The sequence below is a fragment of the Oculina patagonica genome, chromosome 9, assembly GCF_052425735.1.
Source record: "Oculina patagonica isolate OP01 chromosome 9, crgOcupat, whole genome shotgun sequence".
Classification (NCBI taxonomy): Eukaryota; Metazoa; Cnidaria; class Anthozoa; order Scleractinia; family Oculinidae; genus Oculina; species Oculina patagonica.
The window spans coordinates 30,553,060-30,576,337 of NC_135766.1; the positions used below are offsets into that span (position 1 = coordinate 30,553,060).

The following is a 23,278-nucleotide window of genomic DNA, read 5'->3' on the forward strand; positions in this document are numbered from 1 at the left end:
TATTTGAAGTAGCCACTTGTCATTAACACTAAAAAAGTGCTACAAGGTGACCTTGTGCGCTAAATACAGGCAACCTCCGTCAGATGAAAGCTAACGCTTACAGTACATTCTGATTCAGTGGACAGGTGTAAATTTAGGAACCTTAACAACTGATTTTGAGATGGTAATACCTTAATGCAATGTCGACTAATAAAGGTTTGACTGTGCAAATTTAATACATGAACTGTGAGAAATATTTCACCTGAACAGTTGAGTCTGTCTCCGGTATATCCTGATTTACAGGAGCAATTGTAAGAGCCATGGGTATTGACACAATCAGCATTAGCATCACATTTGTGCTCTTCTGCAGTCACGCACTCGTCAATATCTGAAAGAAACGAAATATTTAGATCGTGTCCCATTCAGCCAATATAAAGAATGAAATGCAGACTACCCCGATGATTCCAATCAATGAGAATCAATAAACAATAAAATCAAAAGTTATTAATAATAATCAATACTAATCAATTGATCGATATTGATAATCAATAAAAATCAAAGCTGCAATGTTGAGTGATTTCCGATTTTCATTGATTGTCATTGATTTCTATGGAAAAGTTGAATTGGTTTAATTTTTTTATTTTTTTTATACTTGAAAAGGACAGAGGTGATACCCTTTGACTACACAAGAAATAGAAATCTTCACAGACATGGAGCCGCTGATGTGTGTCAGTGTGTTTGCAAACACGACGGGAAACGCGTTAAATCAAGCAAATGCCTTTGTAGCCGGGTTTTTACTGATAAACAATCAGCCATTGATTATCAATATAAATCAATAAAAATCAATGAAATTAACACGGCTCGGTGAGTGATTTCACCAACTCACGCTTATAATCTTTCTTCTTTACGAGCCGTCGCGTAAGAAAATCCACGATTGGTAGCTTTCAGTAGTTCGTAAAGCCTCTCTTGAGCTGTACAAACGTCCAATTCCTAGCACTTTGGTTTATATACTTATAACTTTCGTTAAATCGGTCAAACTTTTCATGAATCGTTATGTTTTTGCTCGATTTTTGCTCTCTCAAACACTCTGACATCGGCCGCCATTTTGTTTTGGCGCGCTTTCCGACTTCCAATCTTCCTCGGCGATCTTCAGAAATTTTCGGAAATGTTCGGAAACGTTTTGAAAATCTTCGAAAAAATGGAAAAAATGGGTTGGCAATTTTCGGAAAATCGTCAAAAACCTCCTTATTAATAGGTTTATACAATAAACAGAATAATAATGCTGGGAGATAAAAAATATATTCTCGGTTTTCATGTGACGTCATCAAAATCTAAAATCCAGAAATCGCAAGACCCCTGAGTTTTTATCCTTCACTGGCTATTAGACGTCCCCAAAATATATCATTTTAATGCTTTTTAGCTCGATAGCAATCGCCGTCTTTAAGATAGAGCATTTTCAATTTCGGAGTTTCACGCCAGACGAGATCCAAGATGGCCGGTTTACGGTCGTTTCGAGACAAGTCGAGGTCGATTCGTGACACATGTAAAGTCGATTCGAGACAAACTCAGTATGAGAAAAGTTCAGTATGACGACTTTGTCTCGAAACGACCGGATACCAGATGGCCACCGTAAGGCTGCCATGTTCTCTTTAAAAAAATGCCTTATCTTGCGATTTTTAACAATCTGAACAGTCGAGGCTTTGCTAGAAGTGTTTATGTGAATGTTTACTTGTTCACGAGGGTTATTTGACCGCTTTTTGTAGCAAAATTTAAAGCCAGATCTTTCCATTGATTTCCGGCGGCCATGCGGTTGGAGTCCAACCAGTTGGACTCCAGCATGAAGTTTCCATACTGTGCTCCCTAAATTTGCGTGAAACTTTTTGACGGATAACTCATGTACGGAACAATATACTGACCTGAGACTTGGAAAAAGGTTTGTTGATATAATTTTTTTTCAACCTGTGATATTCTTGATTTTTTTGTCTCAATAGTTTTGGATTTATTTTTTCGTGGCGTGACTGTGGCGTGACAGTGAAAACCATATTTTGCACACTTGATCGAAGATAAATTTCATATCTCCGCGCAACCATTTACTATCCTCTATGTTCTTATGTCTCTTAGTAACGAGTTCCTTACGTGAGCCTGTACTCTATCAAGCTCCCCCTCCTTCCTCCCCCTTCTCCAATTAAGTCCGGGGAGTCCGTTTATCAATCTGTTAAACAGCGCCCCAGCTGAGAGTTCATATCCGTCCCATAGACGCGCAGTGTGGCCAAAATCTATCTTTTACATTTTGCTACAGAACTCCGGGCAGTTTTGTCAGTCCGTGGAGCAGACGATTGTGCAGCTGCCATAGAAGACAGCCTTGCCCTTTCTTAGAAGATATTAGAAATTTCTTGTTAACTCATTTTCATTTTTGTAAAGGAAAATGTAAACGGGCCTTTTGCAATTGACGTAAAACAAATGAAGCATCTAAAAGTCCTACAGCAATAGGCCATTTCCGAGTTACCCTTTGCCTCTGTTTCAATACGAGTCTACGTGCAAAACAATTCATATGAAAATGAGTTTCACCAACAGGTCCAGTTTCATGCAAATCAAACTCATTTTCATTTGAATGGTTTCGCACGTAGACTCGTTTTAAAACAGAGGCAATGGGTAACTCGGAAATGGCCTATTGTACTGGTTAACGCCCGTTGGCTTTACCTTTTTCGCATATTTCTCCCGTGTAACCAGGAAGACATTCACACAGATATCCTTTGTCTGTATATCCGTTCAGACAGATCGAATTATGAAGACATGGGCTACTGGAGCAAGGGTTCTGATGAGAAAAAAGGACAACTTTTAAGTTCTTTTATTTTAAACATTGGTTTTGCGCTGGCGTTTTACTCTAACATCTGAAATTTGCCAAGTAACCAAAATATATTACCTCAGTGCCTATATACATGAAGCCTTCCCGTCGTTTAACATCTAAAGGGTGATGTGTGTGGTCTGAATCGCTTAATTCACAGATAAACCTGCCTTCAGTTGGTGGACCGATGTTCACGGATACACATGCGGGATCCATTATGCATTGACTTTTACAGGCAGTGCGTATTGACGATACCGGAAATAATGATAGGTTTTTAAAAACATGCCATTTCAGAGCGTATCCATCAATCACTACGTCAAATTTAAGACGACGGCAGAGACCTAAAAACAATAAATACCACAAGTCTAAGATATAAAAAATACTATAAAGAGGTGGGTATTTTTAAATCAAAAAGTAACAGGGAATGGGAATGAGAAATTCACTAAAAGGGAAATATTTAAAAGGGGTAATTAACTAAGGGGGAATCTCTGAAAAGAGGAAAGTTACTAAGATGGGAATCCCTAAAGGTGGAATAGACCATTTGCATTATGACGTAAATGCACAAAGATTTCTGGTAGTTGCAGTTAACTTCACGGGAAAACACCATTTCTGGCTTATGGTTGGCTAAGGGCAGCCAAGTGCGAATGTGGACCTCCAGGTCTTTCATTTTGAAGTTGAGCTTCGAAATTTGTTTATACATTTATTTTTTCAGTTACCTGTCAAAAATATGGCAAACAGGATGATAGCTTTGGAATGAAAATCTACCTGAGTTCTGTGTTTTAACCAAGACAGACAAATATTGTTCGCGTTCACGTAAGTACGTCATGTACGTTGTGTGGCGGAGTTTACTTGGTCGAAATTCATTCTTCGAGGACGACAACTTCTCTTCGTAAATTTTTGTAATCCAATAATAATCACAGCTTCAAAAATTCGCGAACTGGAAACAGATTGCTTGAAAGGGCAACTCTAGGAGTAGTGTTTTCAATACGAGCAAGGGCCGTGCGAGCAAATATTAATACTTTCATTTACAAAATCTTGTCAGTGTTGATGAACGATTACTTGTGGGACTCAAGGGACGAGTCTCAAAGATTTTTACGAGTGTACACATCATGTACTCCCCAATGTTAAGAAAAGGTAAAATTGTGCGTCTTCGTATATGTTTGAAAATAAAAAATTATTACCTTGAAAGCAAAAGTTTTAAACAACCGCGCGACTGAGACTCGAATGGAGGAAACACTCGTTGAAACTTCACTATAAAACGCAATCCAGCAAATATACAATTTCTTGTATAATTGTCTTTCATTTTAACGGACTTATTTTATACTGACAGCTTGCTTTTTGACATTAAAATGACGCCCCAGGGACGTCTTCTTCGGTGAGAGTAATTGTCTTTACCTCCATCACGATTTTCATGGCCAAGCGGGCTTGATGACGACTCAAAATTTCAGCGAACTTTACGACAAGTACCAGATATCTTTGCGCATTTACGTCATAATGCAAATGGTCTTTTTACTAAGACGAAAAAACTCTAACAGAGGGAATTTTCTAAAAGGTGGAATCGCTCATCATCAACATCATTTTTGTTCGCAGAAGCTTAAGACCGTCACGTTCTTTGACCAACACTCCCTGCTCCTTGCCACACCTCTTCCACCCTGTCGTTTTTCTCTTTTCCCCAACAATCCTTCTACAAATGCAAGAAGTCTTTCGTCTTCCGCTCGCCTTCGATCTTCTGGTGTCCACTCTAATGCCGTAAGACAGTCGTTCACTCTCTCTCCTGAGTATGTTTCCTAACCAGTTCCATTGTCTTCGTCGTACGTCGAAGCTGATGTCATTGGTCTCTGCCAACTCAACCTCTGTCTTCTTTGATATTCTTTGCTGCCATGTATTCCTTATTATTCATCTCGAATCGAACTTAAGTCTTACTGAAATAGGCGTATCTTGGTCCTCCTTCCTATTCCTCTGGCTAGCTGTCCACACCTTCACTAATCTCTGGAATGCACCGCGTGCCTTCCGCCGGTTCACAATATCTTTACTGAGGCCGCTTTCGTTGTCTTCATTAGCTGCTAGGTATGCAAACTCCACGCCGTCCTCCACTTTTTCACCATATCCCATCACGCTCTCTCTACTACTAGCAAACTCAGTCCTCAGCGTCTTGCACTTTCTTTACTGGTCTTTGGTAGCTGCTAAAGAATTGCTGTACCAACCTTCTCACATTTACCAAAGACTGTCCAACCTAACTCTACTTTTGCTTTGACTTTATACCACTTTGAGTGTCTTGTGGGTATCTAAACGCCACTTTCCTTCGTTAAAGTTGTCTGTCTACTTCGCGTTGGTTGGTCAACACCTGAAGGACGCTTTAGCTTGTTAGACTTTCGTTATTCTGCAGCTATGACTCTGTCGGTCATAGCTTCCCGTGACGGTTTGCCAAACGTTCAGTGCCGCCATACAGCTTCAGGACAGTCTAAGAAATTGGGTCCGTTCCACCACTTCGTACTCTCGCACTCTCGCAGTCATTCCTCTGACACCAAAATCCGCCGGATTCAAGTCTGTCGGTACGTAACGCCATTGTTAAGGGCTAGATGTTTCTTGGATCGCGCCAATGCGGTGAGCAACAAATGGCTTGTATTCATGCTCTGTTCTCCAATCCAAAAGCCGACATTTATGCTGTCCAGTCAGTGTGTGACATTGCTAGTCGGGATCTTGAGTAAAGAGCAAACTTGATTTGCCAACGGTAGACCGATGAGAGCGCCCATAAGCAAAAGCCTAGGAATGCTCAAAGTTTTTAACGGAGTTAAACAGGTCTTGGATGTGATAAGACGAGTAGTAACATTTCCATCTTCGTATTCGTGTCTGATGTAGACGGACACGTGGGAGAATGTTTGCAGAGTCATAGAGCTTTCCTTTGTATTTGTCTCTTTTAAACACTGAAGAATCTTGATATGCTGTCATGAACCAATTTTTCCACTCCTCTTTTTGTTTAGATGGAATTGGGTCATCCCACTGTAATGCTTCTGCCCAAGCTTGCTAGACGAGCATTTTGGCTTTAACGACGAACGGGGCTTGAAAATCAAGCAGGTCAAAAAGCGCTGCTGTTTTCTTCAGAACATTTGTCCTCGTATTCTCAAAGATCTGGAAAAGAGTAATAAAACAGGAACAGATCGTTTTGTGCAGACCATGACACGCCCAACGTTCTCGTGAAGGGAAACGGATTCTTCTCAATATCAACTTCGGAAGGGCGATCCTCTTCGAAATCACTTCCTCCAACACTTCGGGGAAATTCATAACCCTCTTTCGAAACAAAACCTGGCTTTGTCCCAATCTCGGTCAACTGGCATCTTGTCTCTATGGCCTCTTCTACGGGATCTACTGACGGCCTGAGATCATCTATCTAACAATGTTTTTTACTGCATCAGCCGCTGATGGGTAGACTTCTCGGTGGAACTCTGCGTGTTTTTTCCAGGAAAACTGCGCGTAGGGGGGACAACATCATCCACCAAAAACGAATCGGAGAAATTGATACACTTCTAGCTCTTTGCGGAGGTCCAAATCACGCCACAAGGAAGGGTGTTATGGTTGGTCGTCCTCACGCAAGTCTAGCTGATGGTATATCTGACTTATGTCACCAACCTGGGCTTAGGGAGTGTGTAGAACAAATCTCTTTGCAGCTTTGGTCCACTACGTGTTCAAACTTTTTTCCCGTGAAGGGTGCTGAACCGTCAAGCCCTATGCGTTCTTTGGTTGTCGCCTTTGTCTGGTCGCACTACTGGGAAATGTGGAAGAAGCCGCTGGGAGTAGGGTACTGGCTCATCATCAGGAACGCGACGGGTGTACTTCTTATTCGTTAAGCATCTGTTGACAAGCCACGGCTACATCTTTTATCTTTATTAATCCTTGCTCAGTGGACACCAATCTTTTCGCTTCCACCGGTAAATTATTCGGTAGCTGGGGTTTTTGGTCTGGCAGTCGGGTGCTGGCTCATCATTAGGAATCCTTCGGATGTATTTCTTATTCGTTAAGCATCTGTTCATAAGCCACGGCTACTTCTTTTTATTTATTAATCCTTGCTCAGTGGACACCAATCTTTTCTCTGCCACCGGTAAATTATTCGGTAGCTGCGGTCTTTCGTCTCTCCACGAAACAGCTACTTCGTAATGCTGGCCATTAAACTTCAATGATTTGTTGACTTTATCCCATGCCAACTTTTCCTTTGGTGTAAGCCGCTGCTGATCAATCGGATGATTCCGATACCGAAAGTCCTACAAACGTTTCAGCAAACAGTTAAGAGCAAGTTTGTAGAAGAATCGAACAAAAATTGTTTTTTGCGGCAATTCTTAAAATACAGGGATTTCGCTCATCTTCTGCATGAAGGTAGTCCTTATTAAAACTAAAAACGTTATGTTGTTTTTTTCTTCAAATAGTTTTATTTTTCTGAGAAAAACGAAATTTTCGATTTGACATCTAGACTCGTCTAGACTCGATTGAGAGGGTACAAATTGGGTTGAAAATTGACCATTTTCAATCGATTCGTATGTCAAAACCATCACGCGCAGAAAAAAATAAATACAACCGGTCTATTGCATGACTCTTCCTTGTCCAAATAAGCATAGTTTCAAGAGTTTTGGTTTAATCTAATTATTTTACGGTAAACAAAACCAGACTATTCTCACGCGAAATGAAAGTCGGTCGGTCAAAAGAATCGTCATTTTCACTATGTGCCTTATCTCAGAATTCCTTGAGATAAATATATTTCAACTGTAGAAGGATGATACTTTTAAAATATTTAAAGTTTTGTCTGGGTAAATGATTAAGCACTTGTCAAAAAATTATTCAAAATCGTACAAAAACGACACAAATCACGCAAGCTTTCGAATGCGTGACCAAAAGTATTACCACCGTATTTGTTCTTTAAATCAATTTAGTCGCAACACTAGCAATACCAAAGCATAAATCATAATAAATATGTTCACCTTTGCTTGATTATGATATGCTGTCCCATGCAATACGTTTTTTCCTGTTATTTCTTCAATGGCTGCCCGTTCAGTTCGCATGCCGCTTGTCGAATCCGTCTGCGACTGGTGAATTTGAAGCAACCACCGATACGAGTTTAACCAAATATGTATCGTCATGATTAACAAGCCCTTTTTGTGTTACTTGATTAAGCCATATTTCAGGTTATAGCCGGCAAAGCGTTTTCGATAAGCCACTTTGCAGTGCCTGTTGGCCCCGTTATTATTCCAAGTGAAGTATAAATTTGCATACTTTCGAGACAAGCGTGACAGTTTTTTATACTTAGGGGCCGGGGTGGGGTGAGGAAGGGTCTTAAATTTTTAGACGAATCAATGGTTTGAAAACGTTTGGGGATGAATTGTCACAAACTCGTATTTGCTACGTGATTTACTTTACTTATAAGTTCTGCTTACGCTCAAAATCAAAGAGAGAAAAACCGTAAAAGTATTGACAAAAAGCCGCTGTCAGGAAAAAGTGTTGTAATCTATTAAAGTTAGACTTTCTAAAAGTCGTTTGCTTCTCGTTTCCGGTTTGGTGGTAGTCTATAATCTACTAATTTCTGGTTGCTCCTTCCATAAAAACCATATAATTCAGTTATGTACTTCGTTATTCTCCAAAACAACAAAGTAAAATAATTGACCTTGTGTGTGCGAGAATTCACGTTGTTTACTTTTAGGAGACGAGACTAATTTAATTTACTAAACTCGATTATAGATGTTTGAATGATTTCTTTTTTCTCACGAACCATTTGTGGAGCAACCGGCACAACACAGTCCCCGTAAAGTGCTTTTTTCTTCAGTTGTCTGGTGAACTGTTGGAAACTCCACATGTTCTCGCTGCACTTGATGTCTCATAGAAGTTTCTTGTTCTTTTAAAACGATAGTTGGCAGTCCTTGCTCGTATGATCGACGCGATTTTACTATCTGTCCCTTTCATCGATCCGAGCTTGGAATTGGATGGCGAAAAAGTTCCAGTACAAGCAAAGTTCCTCACGAGATTGCTTATCACAGTAAAGGGAAGACTTCTAAAGGAGATAGAGATGTAGGAAGAGAAATATCAAATGTCATATTCCAGAAAACTGGTATCCTTGTTCCCGTGGGGTCAGGTTTGACGTTGTGAAATTCTTTTACATCCCCATGTAAATGCGGTATTAGTTTGTGACAATTCATCCCCAAACGTTTTCAAGCATTTGATTCATCTAAAAATTTAAGACCCTTCCTCACCCCACCCCCTAAGTATAAAAAACTGTCACGCTTGTCTCGAAAGTATGCAAATTTATACTTCACTTGGAATAATAACGGGGCCAACAGGCACTGCAAAGTGGCTTATCGAAAACGCTTTGCCGGCTATAACCTGAAATATGGCTTAATCAAGTAACACAAAAAGGGCTTGTTAATCATGACGATACATATTTGGTTAAACTCGTATCGGTGGTTGCTTCAAATTCACCAGTCGCAGACGGATTCGACAAGCGGCATGCGAACTGAACGGGAAGCCATTGAAGAAATGACAGGAAAAAACGTATTGCATGGGACAGGATATCATAATCAAGCAAAGGTGAACATATTTATTATGATTTATGCCTTGGTATTGCTAGTGTTGCGACTAAATTGATTTAAAGAACAAATACGGTGGTAATACTTTTGGTCACGCATTCGAAAGCTTGCGTGATTTGTGTCGTTTTTGTACGATTTTGAATAATTTTTTGACAAGTGCTTAATCATTTACCCAGACAAAACTTTAAATATTTTAAAAGTATCATCCTTCTACAGTTGAAATATATTTATCTCAAGGAATTCTGAGATAAGGCACATAGTGAAAATGACGATTCTTTTGACCGACCGACTTTCATTTCGCGTGAGAATAGTCTGGTTTTGTTTACCGTAAAATAATTAGATTAAACCAAAACTCTTGAAACTATGCTTATTTGGACAAGGAAGAGTCATGCAATAGACCGGTTGTATTTATTTTTTTCTGCGCGTGATGGTTTTGACATACGAATCGATTGAAAATGGTCAATTTTCAACCCAATTTGTACCCTCTCAATCGAGTCTAGACGAGTCTAGATGTCAAATCGAAAATTTCGTTTTTCTCAGAAAAATAAAACTATTTGAAGAAAAAAACAACATAACGTTTTTAGTTTTAATAAGGACTACCTTCATGCAAAGGATAAGCGAACAATTTTTCATAGCATTACCGGACGTTGTCGGATTCTTCTACAAATCTCCTCTTAAGCTCTGAGGTGTCCTTCTCTGGTAAAGCGAAAGTCGTTTTTTCCTTATAATTTGAAGACGGAATGGATGATGAAATCCAGGAAAGTGCTTCTCTTTTGTGTCCAGATTCTGAATCTCCCCCCCCCCTCATCCCAGGGGGGGGGGGGGGGGGCGAAATATTGCGCACGGTTCATTCGGATCTCCTGTCACTTCTTTCATCGAATTCATGAGCTCGTAATGGTCTGCTCCAAGAAGAACGTCGATTCGATTTCCATTTGCGAGCCTTGGGAATGGGATTCCTCTCAAATGGTTCCTTCGTTGTTGGTTCTTGACCCAATTAACAGCTTACAAGCTTCCGCAAATTTTCTTTGAAGGCTTGGCTAATTTTTTTGGTGTCTACCCGACCGTCGGTACTTTCAAGGCCAATCTCGAATGTGCTTGACATAAAGCGGATGGTTTGATTATTTGCTACCTTGACTGTGATTGGCTTTTTCTCGCTTGTTAGACAAAGTTCGTTAATGACATCTTCGTTCACTTATGTTGTGTTGGTTTCTCTATCTAACAGACAGTTCACAATGATCGGTACGGTTCGTACCGCCACTTCCTGTTGTCTCTCTTGATTCTCAAACGTTTCCATAGTAACTGACTGACTCTAACTATTTGCCTCCATGGTTGCTCTCGGTCTCTCATTTCCACTGACCGGTGGCTGCAGATCGAAGGAAGGATGCATTATTCTGCTTTTGGTCGCAGACGAGATCGAGGAGGCGGCGATTTTTTATAGTGAAGGTGATTCTGATAAGAACTTTTGCATCCGTTTATGCCGCATTGCTTGCTTCTTGGGCAGGTCTTTCCATGATGATTATCCGCCAAACATCGAAAGCGCAGTCCAAACCATTTCATCGTTTGCCATATTTCGTCAACGGAAAGTTTTTGAAATGCTTCGCACTTCATCGGAGAATGATTTCCGGTACATACCTAATACGTCTGATTTCATCTTACATTCCTGTCGCCAAAGTAGCTTCGGGAAGACCTTCTAGAAGGATGATGCTTACCATTCCGTAGCTGTTCATTGCGATCTTGAATTAAAAATTTCGTTCTAGTTCTCGGTGGCTTGTACTTGATATGCAGCTTCTTCGCAAACCCAGTCTTGCAATGTTTCGAGGAAATCTTGGTACTTGTTCTCGTCTAACCATCTGTAGTATTGTACCAGTAAACGATCGGGGATCTTCTCAAGGATCGTTGTGTGTAGTGCTCTGCCTTCTAAATCTGATCTTTGGCCGTTTTCTTTCAACAGCCCGTTTTAAGATATCGGCGAAGGTTTCCAGTTCTTTAGCATTGTTGTCCTTGATCGGTTGTAGCTTTTTAAGTTCATTTAAGTGAGTCTGAACTTGCATTCGGCTCCCTCAATATTTCCGAAATAAGTGCTTTGCCGCCTTGTATGCTTCCAAAGAATATCCTAATCCTTTTATGGTCTTTCAACTGAGTGCACGTGGTCCAAGTTGTCGGAGCAGTGTGTTCCGTTTCTGAAGCTTTACTTTCTTGCTTTCTTGCTTGTTTACTTGTTTACTTTACTTGCTTGCTGCGGTGTGAGCTGGTGATACCCAACAGTAACTTCCTCTTCTAGGCCCAATTCTTCTCGATTTCGCTTTTCAACTCCTGGCGTCGTTTGTTTATCTCTTTGTTCACAGCTTGAAGCTCCTTATCCTTGCTTTCTAGTTCTGTGATTTGCATTCAAACCGATCCCCCCGTAAACGCGCTCACATGTTTGCCTTTTCCTTGTCTTTCCGTCTTTGTGATGCTTCACTGCCAGCGTCTAAACTGGACGCGATTTAACTTAAGTGAGCGACGCCAGCAGCGAGCGAGCAGGCATAGTTTCGAGATACACCAGTTTCGTTGTTCGACCAGTTCGTCAGATTCGTCACTAGCTTTCTCCGACACATCGTCATCATGCTTTTGGCGATAAGCATGCATTCTCCAAAAGGGCCATGTCCATAAGAGTATTTTCCTGTTGTTCCTGAATTGTTTTGCAGCAGCTCCTTTGTTTCAAATGTGTTATTATCTTCACCCAGGACGGTAGCCACTTAATTTAACAGACGCGTCATTTGCGACTTCGCTTTTCTTTTTTTCTTGCTTGCAATCCTGAATCCTGCATTCTTAATTAACTGCATCACTCTCTTCCTCACACAACATTCGTAGCTTTTCTGTGTCATCCAGTTCGGCGGACCAAATGTTGTAGTGGGTTTTACAACTCCACGGTAACGGTCGAGACGATGCAACAAAGGATGGGTTGTCTTAATACTGTTTTACGATCGGAAATGGTTGGCGAATTTGCCGTTTGTCCACATTGGTAAATTCTTCGTAGCGCTGGAAGGGAACTTGCCAATCTTGTTCTTAGCCATGGGGCTGTTAATCAACCAAATTTGATCTTTTGGTTTTCTTCGGTGACGAACAGTCAGGAAGAACGGGCTTTCTTGTTATTTGGCTTCTTCTGATCTCCTGCAAACATACTCTTTGAAGTTAGACACGACCCCTTTAGTCGCCTGTTTCGTACGCTTTCGGACGTGGCGGGTCTTGCTCTCCCTCTCGGTTGTCCAGTCCAGGTATTCTTCACCAATGGTTTCATCTTTCTTCAGAGTGATGCCGCGGCGCCAAATTTCATCTTCCTTGCTTCGTGTGTTGCACGGTCCTTGAAGTGGAGCGTCAGCAAAAACCACATCTTATGTTAAAGTACTTCGGGAGATGCGTTCATCGTCTTCTTTTGTCAGGGCTGTTGTGGAGTTTGGATTTTTCCTTTTACCCGTTTTGACGACGTTTGGATTTTGGGACTTCTCTTGAAACCTTGAAATCTTCGTTTAATTTATCTTTACGTTGTTGTCTCCCACTTATCACTGGATTCTTCGCGAGAAGGAGGACATCGTGTCAGGTTCGTATTCTGTGCTTTTCTTTGGGTTGATATATAATTGCATAGAAGGCTGTCGAGAACATCTTGTGAAATGTCGATGACCTTCCGTCTCTAAAAAACCTTCATCTCATAGTTTTTTTTCTTTGACAGCGCTTGCTTGTTGTTGGCTTCTAATAAAATTGCGCATTTGCGAGTAGTTTTGACCGTTTTTCATGGTTTTTGAAGTGAGTTGGTGGTAGTTGAAGAAGTTCCGAGTCAGACAGATTTCGATGTCGGAATGTTTACTTTTATCGCTCATTTCTGGAGAAAAAATTAGACTTAATACGGCAACAAAATGTTTGAATCCGCATCAATCAGCCGCGGGGCCCTACGCTTTTTTTTCCGTCACTCGAACTATAAACTTTTTAATGTTAGTTTTGGGCATCTTCTCATATTTAATGTGCTCATCTGTATTTGACTAATTATTATTTTTTAGAATTTCCTCTCAATTACACGTTGTCATGCCATCTTTGCTACAACGCTGTTTGATTGGTCGAATTAAAACAAATCAATTGAAAAAAGTCGACAAATATGGTTTTGTTTTCTGTAATATTAAATTGCGCTGAATATGTCTTACCCTCAAAGTTATACGACAATACATTCTTCAAATTAATAGTTGCGCTGTCTTTAAAGAAAGAACATCTTTAACTCGAAAGGAAAATTTGCCCCCATCAAACGGTCACACAGCTAGAATTCAAAGACACGCCCTAAAAATAAGTCCATGAGAAAGGTGTAAGGCGTTATTTTATGTTCTTTTCGCCGTAGATTTTGTTTTCAAGCCATTTAGATCAGAGCTTTCTTCAGATATTCATATATGTTATCAGATATTCGGGGCCGTACGGTTTTTTTCCGTTACTCGATCTACAAACTTTTTTATGTTAGTTTTGGGCATCTTCTCGTATTTAATGTGTTCACCTGTATTTGGCTAATTATTTTGTTTTTAGAATTTCCTTTCAATTATCGTTGCCATTACCATCTTCGCTACAACGCTGTTTGATTGGTCAAATTCAAAAAATTGGTCACCGACGTAAAATTCTGCTGTAATTGAAAATTTTGAAATTTTTAACTACATGGTGAATTTATTTCACCATTTAGACATTTCAAATTTTTTGCGTAATTTTTGGTTTTAACACATTTCGTTCAAAGTAAAAAAATACAAGGCGTTTTGAGATTTATGACCTGTCACAACGACGCTATTAGCTTTTGGGCTTTCGAACATTTTAAGCTGTAGAACCCGCTCAAAAATTCAATTCAAACGTCGCTACGTGCCCGCAGGTGACAGAATAATTATCGAGCGACATCGAGCAAGATTATTATTAGCGACTTCCCCTTTTATTCGTTTTAAGATTCGAGTGACTTTTCATTCTTAAAATAAAAATAAAAAAATACGAAAAATTGAAAAAATCGACCTAAATGGTTTTGTTTTCTGTTATATTAAATTTCGCTGAATCTGTCTTACCCTCAAAGTTCTACGACAATTTACTTTTCAAATTAATAGTTGCAGTGTCTTTAAAGAAATAACATCTTTAACTCGAAAGGAAAATGTGCCGCCATTAAACCATCACACAGCTAGAATTCAAAGAAACGTTCTAAAAATAAGTCCATGGGAAAGGTGTAAGGCGTTATTTTATGTTCTTTTCGTTGTAGATTTTGTTTTCAAGCCATTTAGATCGGATTTTTTTCAGATATTTAAGAAATTCAGATACGACAAAAAATGCATGTTTTTGGGAGGCGGAGGCCATTTAAACAACAGAACGGAGAAACAGAATCTTATGGCTTAATTTTTTAACTGTAAAAGTGTCTGCGTTTCATCCTCCGTCTACGTCTTATCAAACATAAACACAAAGCTTCCGGCGACTTCTCTGGCTAAGCATTGAAGCTATCGATTCAGTTCGCACAATACTCAAATGATAGTAGAATTGCTCTGGACAAGTCGACTGCTCTCTGTCTTGGCTCAAGAGAGACCTTCGAGCGATGAATCTTATAAAGTCGGAAGAGAGGGTTTTTAGAAAGTCGAAAATGATTGCCGGTAGCATAAACTATGCTGGAGGTTAAAGCCGAAACTTCTGGAAATGCTTATCGCCTTCCAAACTCGTACTCTTTGTAAAAATGGATTGTTCCCAAAAAAATTCTGCCACGTTACTAAATATTTAGCGTCTCTTCAGGTTACAAAATTCAAGTATCATTGCAGTGAAATTTAAACCTGTTTTAAACGAAAAGTATTCAAGGAGGGAACCTCTTCGCACAGTCCATATGCTGTGTGAGACCTTTTAGAACTGGAATTTTACACTGCGGATGATTCCGCGAATTACCTTTTGACTAAAAAAATTCGAAGCATTGACTTCAGTTTACAAAGTAACCCTTTTCGAGTGTTAATGAAGTTTCGGAGCTCACGATTCGATTGAAGCGAGAGTGTAAGGTGCATTTATTGTAGATATATAAATGTAGGCACTGAGACCAGTTTAAAGAGCAACGTCACAACGCCGTATAACATATATAAATTGTATTTTGAAAAGTGCAAAAGTCAAATTAGATATCGCAATATTTTTCACTTACTATCAGGTAAGTTTAATTTGATCCAGGTTACGCAAACACTGAGTGAACAGACTTAGCTGCAGATACCTGCCCTTCATTTGGTAAAAGGATTTTACCCAAAGGTTCTTAATGTAACTTGTATCAGCTAGTTGGAAAGCTATTCAAAGGAGTGAACCCTTTAACTTAGCTTAGGTTAGGTCGATAAATGGAAAATTGCTTACCGCGGTGGTCGGCAAATGTGGAGCAGTGAAGCCAGCCTCCACAAAGAACTGTGACGAACAGCAAAGGAAGTGCTGGGAAAGAACGGCCCATATTTCCTTGTCTTCGAGTTTTTGGAGTCTTGGGTGTGAGTTGTATGTAAGGCCGTGAGTTCCAACGCACTGACAAGCAGTCAGCGCTCAAGTTTGTTAACTTAACAGAGAGTGGGCGGTTGTTTATTTCTCTATCACTTCTGGTAATCAATTATTCATTGTAAGTACAAATACAACGGAAGTTTTTCACTGATGGGTCCAAACACGAAAATACAAATTGTTTTTCATGGTGGAAAAATATATTTTATTTTTCAACCTGACAAAATAATTGAAAGAAGCTTAGACGTTTCGGTAAACAAAAAATATGATGGGTGTTTTTCAGCTAAAAGTTGTTTAGATTTCGTTTTAATTTTTTTAATTTTAAATATATACATGTTTTTAAAATGGTTCAGTTATGGCTAAAACTACGGATGTTTATATCGAGTTAGTTTACAGTTTGCCGACCGCTAATTCATCTGCCGGGGGTTGCTTAAAGAGAGACACTTAAACAAGCCGGAAATTATACACAACGGAAGTCGAGTCTTCTTAAGATACAAAACTGAGCCAAGAAGGCTATTTTCTACGGAAAGCCGCAAGTTTGAAGTAAAGAAATATTGAATTGTTGAAAAACAACAGATCTGAGAGAAACCTTTAATTCCAATTCTTTATTAACTCATCGGGAATTTTACAGGCAAAAATGTTTTTCAATATAAAATGTTTACCAGTCATGTTCTTTGAGGGACATTAATTATGCATTGAAAATACGTTCAAAGGTCTTATAAGTAGAATAAACAGGATGTCGTGTTATTTAATGGAAAGCTCTAATTAACTGCGTAAATTTCTCTCAGAATTAATGCTGCCGAATTTTAGTGAAAAGAGAAATAGGAATATTTCAAATATACAGTTTTTTCTCCGTTATAACTAGGTCCAATTTAAGATGATGCAAGTAATCAGGATACAAACTCTTAATAAATATAAAGTCCTAAAAATACTTTGTTTTCTTCTTCAAATAACTGCCGTTGTCTACCAACTAGGAGGGGGTCTTAATAGACAGAGGGATATGAAAATTTTAGAGGGGGGTGGGGGGGGGGGCTTATTAGAAAAATGGGTTTTCATGTTTTCTTTTCTTTAACTTTTAATTTTAACATTAATTAAAATGTGTGAGTTGTTTTAAAGCATTCTATTTACATGTGTTGCACTGGTTCAGTTATAGCTTCAACAACGAATGTTAACGAGTTAGGTGGCATTTCTATGGACCCTTTTTCTTTTATTTATTTAGCCTTTCTTTACAGGTGATTTTTACCCATCAATTCACCTGCGGGGGATAAAAGACAGAGGAATACTATATTTACAAAATTAAATGGGTTGCTAACGTATATTGTTGCTAAGGAAAACAATGATCACGCACTTCAAAAAAAACGCCAAAACGTTTGGATGAAAAGAGATATTTAATGCTTTTTTTAACAACATATCTGGAAGAAACTTGTAATTTCAATTCCTCATTAAGTCGTCGGGAAAAAAAAGGGTGAAATGTACCAGCTTTCATCGAAATACATTAATTATACATTAGACATAGTGTTTAATGTCGGAATTCAAAAGGTGAAGAAACAAAAACATTGTATGTTTTCTTTAAAAAAGTAACAAAAGAATTGTATTTTATTGTTTTGTGACTTAGTATTAAAGCCCAGTAAATTTATATGTATTGTATTGGTTTAGGTACGGAAAGTTCTGTCGATCGATCGCTTTTCTCAGCTGCCACTAATTTTCAACTTTTCTTTAATTAGCCCTTTTTACAGGCGATTTTTAACGCACTAATTTTTCGAAATATATGTTAACAGAATTAAATGCGTTGCTAAATGTCACTAAGGGGCCGGTAATTATACACAACGGAGTGTGTTAAGGCAAAGCAATGATGATTAAGACAAAATCCAAGAAGACTATTTTTCACGGATTGCCGCGAATTTGGGTGAACAGAAAAATGCAATGGTCTTATTTTTAACAATAGATCTGAGGAAAAAACTTGTATTAGTAATTCTTTATTAACTCGTCGGAAATGAAAAACTGGGAATTTTCCAGACAGCTTTTATAAGAAAAGATGTTTACCAGTCAGTTTCTTCGAGAAACATTAATTATATATTAAACGTCTAATTATATGAAAGCCGTTGTAGTTAGAATAACAAGAATGTAGACTTGGTCACGAAACAGGGTTTAATTATTTGTGCAAGTTCCTTTCAGAACCTGAATTTGAGTGAAAAGAAAAATATTTCAAATTTGCAGATTTTTACCCTTTTTCATTAGATGGATTTCAATTAAGCCCGTATGGATGCGAATTTTAATTACGTGCGTAAATTAAAAATAAAAATAAAAATGAGGATAAACAACCTGCGTCTATGGAAATTACAGACGCAATCTATCCTTTCACGATGGAGGCAAAAGCTAAATTCTTTTTTTTTTGTTTTAGCATAGCCATAAAGCTTCATGTCCAATTTGAATGCTGTTATAATTAAAAAGAGGTGCCCTTGTTTGTTGGGCGAAAAAAAAAATTTATTCAGAGGAAGTTTTTCTACGAATGCAAATTTGACAAATTTTCAGTTTCCCTCCGATAAAATTAGACGGATCCAGGAGCCATAATCGAAGAAGAATTTTAATTTCGTGCGGAAATTTAAAAAAATGGGGATAAACCAGGAGCCAGGCTCCTGGGCCTGGGATAAACAACTTGCGTCTATGGAAATTGCAGACGCAAGCTATCCTGTTATGAGGGAGGCAAAAGCTAAATTCTGAAAAGCTAACTTCATTTTTGTCTGAGCATAGCCACAAAGCTATATATCCAATTTGAAAGCTGTTATAATTAAAATGAGGTGCCCTAGTTTCTTGGATGAAAACAAAATCAGTATTCGGAGGAAGTTCTTCTCCGAATGCAAATTTGACTGAATGGAAAATAATTTTCTATTCTGGAGCTATAGCGTAATTAGACTTACCCTGGTACAAAAGGTTTTCTTTCTTCTTTCCAAATTAACTCCCTTTACGTTAACAAACGACAAAGAAGAAACGGTCTCTCGCCGCTCTGCGACTAGCTTATATCTTCGCGGCTCGCTTACGCCTCTTCGCGGCTATTTGAGGCGAAATTAAAGAAAAAAGAAAACCTGTGGGACCAGGGTATGAAGACTCGAAATTGCATAATAAAGGCCAAAAACTGCAATATGGATCCAGTTAAAACAATATAAAACTTCTTTGCACGTAAAAATATAAAACTGTCATTTTCTTGTAAATGTTTTATAAGTGTTCTTTGCCAAGAATATCTGTGTAGTAAACTACTGTTATAATCGATCAGACATTTCACGCCAAGTGGCCGCCGTTTTGCATTTTTAATTGCGGCAAACATGGCCCGAAATACAGCGTTTGTTAACTTGAGAAAATAAAAATAAAACGAATTCATCACTACTTCTCACTGGGAAGTCTATACCTTCTGGTAATCAATTATTTATTGTCTCTACAAAGACAGCAGAAGTTTTTCTTTTTAGCGTTTATGGAGCGAGCGACATGAAAATACATATTAACATTTGTGGCGCATTTGAGTAGACTTTGTTTCAAAATATGAAAATATTAATTTTTCATTCTGACATAGTGACACGATTGGGCGCTCGAGAAACAAAAAACGGAGTGTTTCTATACTGTGAGTTCTTAGAGTAAAAAAATTAAATTTATTCGGAGGATGTTCTCTAAATGCAAATTTGACTGAAAAAAAATAATTTTGCTACTTCAAACTATGGCTTGAAGACATGAAGTTGCGCCAAAAAATTGCAAAGTTGGCTTTGATTTGGAACCAGTTTAAACAATATAAAAACTTGTTTACACATAAAAATATAAAACTGATAATTTTATTCAGTTTAGCTTTTATACATTATTATCCCAATCTTTCGCTTAACGCCATTTTTTTGTAAAATGCGTTCTTTGTTAAGTATATTCTGGTAGAAAACAATTGTTTTCATGAATGTCATTTTATGCCAATTGGCCGCCATTTTGATTTCGAGCTGGGGCAAAAATGACCCGAAACACAGTGTTTGTGAACTTGAGAATATAAAAAGAAATCCAGCGTTGTTTTTCACATGGAAGTCTATCGCTTCTGGTAATTAATTATTTATTATCGATACAAATACAACGGAAGTTTTTCTTTAAGTTTTATGGAGCATACAACACGAAAATGCATAGAAACAGTCGTGGCGCATTTGAGAAGACTTTGTTTCATATATCTATATGATGTAGTGATAGAGAATGACGATTGCACGCTTGGGAAAATAACAAAATATGTCAAAAGATGTTTCTATACTGCGAGTTCTGAAAGTGAAATTAAATTTATTCAGAGGAAGTTCTTAGAATGCAAATTTGACTGAAAGGAAATAATTTTGCAATTTTGAATCACAGCCTTGAAGACGGGAAGTGGTACAAAAAAGTCGAAAAGTTGGCTTCGATATCGATCCAGTTTTAACAATATAAAAGTTCTCTATCCATTAAAAATCTAAACTTTTTCTACGTTTTATTTTTTAACGTTTTAATTTTCATACACACGATTATTTTGTTTTGTTTTGTACATGCGTTTTTTGCCAATATAATGGTGTAGAAAAGTCTAGAAAGCAAAACTTTTTTGTAACTCAAGCCGAGTTGAGTTCTCTGAAGAAAATAGAATCTCTGCAGAGCGAATCCTCCAATCAAAATTCAAATTTAAAGAAGGCAGGAATTCGAGTTTTTCTTGAATTAAAATGAAAAAAAAAAAGATTTAAGCGAGTAATCAGTCAAAAAACTTCAAAACTACGCACACGATTCTTATTTATCAAATGGTGCGTGTTGTATATCCGCCATTTGGAATTGCGGCAAACGTGGCTCGAAATTCATTTCTGTATGGTAAAATCCAATACTGAATATTCCTGAATAAACTTACTCATCAAATAGATAGACGCTGTAAACTCAAGAAAATTAAGTAAAGGATGTCGCTGACCATAGCTGGAAACTGTAAATGCTGGAAAGTGAGTAATCGCGTTTTAAACTTACTTTTGCGTTAACTGCATGCAAATTTAAAAATGTGATTACCCGCGTTCCAAAGAACGCGCAGTTCTGAAATTTCATCATCCAAATCATACACCAGAGGTCTTTAGCTTTTGGCATGAAAATATCTTAAAGAAAAAATTACATTTCGTGAAGAAATGATTGGCAATTGGATGCTGGGTTTTGCCCACACCGACACTGTATTTTCGCGCACTCATTGCCGCTATTTACTATTTACAAAACGCGTATTAATTAAAGCAGTAAATAAATCGTGAGAAGAATTGTTGACTTTGGCTTCCATTTATGATAAACCTTATTATAGGAAATTAACAATACATGTTATCAACGCGAATCTCAAAAATTCGCGTTAATTTTTTGTTATTTAAACACGTTGATTACATGCATTTAACCAAAACTTTTCGAAAATTCGCGCTAATTTTATTACGCGTTAATTTTTTTCGCGTTGTTAAAATGCTTCGTTGTAATCCTACATTAAGGTGATACTTGTGTTATTCAGAGTATCCGTTATTCATTTCTGTTGTGAATTTCCTTGTCTAATATGACACTTTTTCATCCACACACTGTTTCAGTTATCAATCCAGTGGGCACTCTTTACTGAAGTAACAGTACCATGATCAAAAGGTTAAATCTATTTACTGATTGCCATAAGTTTCCTTAATTGTGAGTTGTAAGAATTTGGTCTTTCATCAAGATTTAATATGCTCTTGTTGATGACTTTCTTTCTTCTCGCCAACAGTTTTCAAGGACTTCAAGCACTGTTTACAATCACATAGTTACTAACACTGAGGATTTATAAAATGAATATATGAAATTCATACATTTGTACTGCGGATATCAGGCTTGAACAGGAATCGAACCCAAGACCTCTGCGAATACTTGTGCAGCGCTCTAACCAGCTGAGCTATCAAGCCAACTGGGAGCTGGTCACTTGTGAGTTCGTAATATACCCGTGGATGGAGAAGATATAAAATAAATATATGAAATTCATATATTTGTACTAGGGATATACATTTTTGCCAAGAGAGGATAATGGGACAGAGAGGGACTTAGAGGGCGTTCTCTTGTTATATCGCCTTAAAATTTGCCGTTTCGTGAATATTACTTTGCTTATTTTATGGTGAAAATATGTTTTCACTTTCTCACCGAATTACGTTTTTTCTGAATTTAAAAGATTTGTTTTTTTTTATTTTTAACCATTTTTTTGCAATGATGGACGTGAAGAACTTACTAACGGAGGATTTTTCTGACGAGGTTGCTTACATTTTCTCAATTTGCACGGCCAAAAATCTTCACTCGATTAAAAAAATGTAGGTAAGAGAGGATATAGAACTTAGTTACAATAGCAAGATTGTGGTGTTTAGTTTGTGTAATGTTACAGATAAGTTTTTGCCCGCATGCAACCAATTAAGATACAACACGGTGGGGGGGGGGGGGTTACCTCGACATATCAGCATAGAATTTTTCAAACTCCGCGATTCTCATAGCTCAAGCTGGGGAAGAAGAGGTTCCGCGAACAGAGGAATCCATCCCTTTTAGCTATATGCTGTTATGCAGAAATGTAGCAGCTCTCTTGAGCTTGTAATTCTACTGGTCCTTTAGTTTAGCGGTTGCTATTGTTTAGGGGGCTATACGTGCGTTTAAGACATTTTCCAACGTTCGTAGGGGCATTGCTCCCGTTCAATTGTTTTCTCGAAAGAAAGCGCCATTCATGTATGTCCTTGTGAGAGCTGCTTTAGAACACAGTAACATCGGAGAGCAGGAATGGCGCAGTGGTGAGAGCGCTCGCCTCCTATCAGTGTAGGAGGCGGGTTCGATTCCTGTTCGCCATATGTAAATTGTTCTTTCTCCGAGGGTAAATCATCGGGTTTTCATCCCTCCTAAAAGAAGTTGTAGAGCAGGCTTTAGGAATTAAAGCCCCACTGCTCAATGCCCCCCCCCCCCCCCTCCCCCTACCCCCACCTGGGTGCGAGGAAAAGCCGTAAATGAGCAGTACATGTATTCCTTTACTCTCAATCAATAAATTTGAACCTTTTTTGCTGGTTCGTCTCTGCAGTTCTTCCGGAAATTCTAAACGCTTCCTTTGAAGCGTTTAGAATTTTTTTTTTTAAAGAAGATATAAAATCTCGTTTGCAAAAATTTGTCACGGCAAACAGTCCCTCTTTCGGATTTTTGTACGAGGGAGCGCAAATAGACCACTTCCGATCACGTGACTTCCTTAATTTAAGAAAGACCAATGCATCACAGTTAGCAATAAATATTTTCAAGCTACTTTTATTATTTCTACACTAGCAGCGAGTTTTTTTTTATGCTCATCTGGAAAAATCTCTCTCTCTTTCTGATTGCAATCAGATCCTCTCTTGGATATAATTAAAAACCACCGACGGTGAGAATATTTTTAAGATCAATC

At 38.3% G+C, this 23,278-nt stretch overlaps 2 protein-coding genes across 4 annotated transcripts in view; both read right to left on the reverse strand.

Moving 5' to 3' along the window:
* Positions 1-19,001, reverse strand: part of LOC144664690 (uncharacterized) — a 49,695-nt gene extending 30,694 nt beyond the window's left edge. For 2 of the 3 annotated variants that reach the window (XM_078525887.1, XM_078525886.1), the window contains exons 1-4: positions 15,742-16,002; positions 2,903-3,165; positions 2,680-2,794; positions 231-367 (exon numbers count right to left, since the gene is read on the reverse strand). In XM_078525887.1, the coding sequence (XP_078382013.1) occupies positions 231-367; positions 2,680-2,794; positions 2,903-3,165; positions 15,742-15,832 (606 nt within the window). In that variant the 5' untranslated portion in view covers positions 15,833-16,002. Of the gene's footprint in view, positions 1-230; positions 368-2,679; positions 2,795-2,902; positions 3,166-15,741; positions 16,003-18,788 lie in introns of those variants that run through there. The other variant, XM_078525889.1, reaches the window with a different exon arrangement.
* Positions 1-23,278, reverse strand: part of LOC144664667 (uncharacterized) — a 58,631-nt gene that overhangs the window by 10,566 nt on the left and 24,787 nt on the right. The gene's annotated exons all lie outside the window — the stretch shown is intronic.